Genomic DNA, 2,302 nt, shown 5'->3' with positions numbered 1-2,302 from the left:
TAGCTGCCCTTCAGGTCTGGAATTGAACCCACTCCTATGGCTTCCAGCCAAACAAAAGACAGGCATATGAGATGAACATTTACATTAGGTAGATACACTCCTTGGAGAGATCAATCATGGGAGAATAGGAGGGGTTGTGTATGCACAGGGAGACAGCATGGGGAACAGGAGCAGATGGAAGGGAAGGGCACAGGGAAGAGGTAATTATGGGAAGGAAGTGGAAAGAGAGCTGTTGCACTGTGGGAAATTGCATTCAATGTCATTAGACAGAATGTATGTGAACTGATGTATGGAAAATGAATTTTGCCTGTAAACTTACACTCAAATCCCAATAATAATTTTTTTAATGTGTAACCAATGAGATATGATTTCTGGTTGCACACGTTTGGTGTTGTCATATTTCTAATTCCCCAAAAAACTACACTTACCACCATCAGTTGATTCCAAGTCATAGTGACCCCATAGGACAGGGTAGAACTGACCCATAGGTTTTCCAAGGCTTTAAATCTTTACAGAAACAGCTTGCCTCGTCTTTCTCCCACAGAGCAGCTGGTAGATTCAATCTGCCAATCTTTTTGTTAGCTGCTCAATTCCTTAACCTCAGCATCACCAACCCTCATAGCAGAAAAGTTGGCACAAGTGTTGAGATTAGGCTGACATACCGAGAAGCCTCCATAGGGCTCTCTTGATGTCCCTGTTCCTCAGGCTGTAGACGAAGGGGTTCAACATGGAGGTGACCATGGTGTACATCACTGAGATTACCACACTCTTTCTGGAAGAAGATGGGACAGCTGAACTGAGGTACACACCAAGGCCTGTTCCATAAAATAAGCAAACGACTGACAGATGAGAACCACAGGTGGAAAAGGCTTTATACTTCCCACCCGAAGATGAGACTTTCAGAATGGAAGAAACAATTCGAGTGTAAGACAGAAGGATCCCTGAGACTGGAACAACACCAAAGATGGCACCAATACAATATATTAATATGATGTTTGTGGAGGTGTCAGAGCAGGCAAGTTTAAAGAGCTGAGGAGGGTCACAGAAGAAGCTAGGGATCTGCACATCTGTGCAGAAGGTAAGTTGTGACACCATTGAAATGTGCAGCAGGGAGTCTAAAAGGCTAAAGAAAAAAGATATTAAAACTAGTAAGCCACAGAGGCGGGGGTTCATAATGACTCTGTAGTTCAGGGGGTGACAGATAGCCACAAACCTGTCATAAGCCATTGCAGTGAGGAACATACAGTCCAGACACCCCAAGAGATAAAAAAAGGACACTTGTGTCAGACAGCCTACATAGGTGATGGATTTTTTCTGTGTCTGGATATTCACCAGTATCTTTGGGAGTGTAGTAGAGATGAAACCAATGTCAGTCAAGGACAGGTTAGAGAGAAAAAAGTACATGGGGGTGTGCAGGTAGGGGTCAGAGCTGACAGCCAGAATGATAAGCAGGTTCCCAAACACAGTGATCAGGTACATTGACAGGAACAGCCCAAAGAGTAAGGGTTGTAGTTCTCGATCCTCAGGAAGGCCCAGGAGGAGGAATTCTGAGACAGCTGTTAGATTCTGTGGCTCCATGTACCTGAGGCAGTTTTTGAAAAAAGAAAAAAAAAAGGACTGTTGGAACAAGAATCAGTAGTGTGTCTGTATTTTTTTAATTCAAGAAATTCACAGATAAAGCATATCAGTTCACAAGTGTTCACGCTTGAGGCCCTAGTACCCAATGCCTTCTGCAATGTTACTTGGTTGTTACCAACCCAACCACAGTACATTTCAGAATTTTTTCCTCATTGTTTTCTATGCTATTCACCAATTTCTGTACATATCCACTTTAGAAACACTGGGCTTAAGAATGTTAGAATGGCAAAGATATTTAAAAAAAAAAAATCCATAGAAAGAGCAAAATTTCAACCCCCTCTATGAGAGAAAAAAATGAAATAAGAACTATCTTTTTTTTTTTTTTCTAGAAAAAGGCTTGTGATCTATTTCTGAAAAATCAGTCATTGAAAAGCCATTCAACATGGTCCTAATCTGCTACTCAGGGTGTCACCATGAGTCAGAATCTACTCAATGCCAACTGGTTGCTCTTTATAAGAAGCCATCAAATATAATTTATTTTATCCAAGTATAGGACAATGAATTCCCTTGGTGTAGAATATTTATGAACAATCAATAAGGGATAGATCACAATACAAACAAACAACAATAACAAGAAAAATCATTGCTGTAAAGTTGATTCTTACTCATGGTGACACCATGTGTTATAGTGTATAACTGCTCCATAGGGTTTTCTTGGCTTTAA

At 40.9% G+C, this 2,302-nt stretch overlaps 1 protein-coding gene across 1 annotated transcript; it reads right to left on the bottom strand.

Annotated features, from left to right (window-relative positions):
* Nucleotides 1-648: 648 nt before the first annotated feature.
* On the bottom strand, nucleotides 649-1,937 carry LOC103212425 (olfactory receptor 18-like). Its single transcript, XM_042783351.1, has 2 exons — nucleotides 1,922-1,937; nucleotides 649-1,616 (listed from the first exon to the last, which is right to left on the bottom strand). Exon 2 carries the CDS (start codon nucleotides 1,576-1,578, stop codon nucleotides 649-651), a length of 930 nt encoding a protein of 309 aa, XP_042639285.1. The 5' UTR covers nucleotides 1,579-1,616; nucleotides 1,922-1,937.
* Between the last annotated feature and the right edge of the window lie 365 nt (nucleotides 1,938-2,302).

This window comes from Orycteropus afer, unplaced genomic scaffold (genome assembly GCF_000298275.1).
Source record: "Orycteropus afer afer isolate SDZICR_OR568_19922 unplaced genomic scaffold, OryAfe1.0 scaffold00960, whole genome shotgun sequence".
Taxonomy (NCBI): domain Eukaryota; kingdom Metazoa; phylum Chordata; class Mammalia; order Tubulidentata; family Orycteropodidae; genus Orycteropus; species Orycteropus afer.
This window is presented reverse-complemented; position numbering and strand designations above follow the sequence as displayed.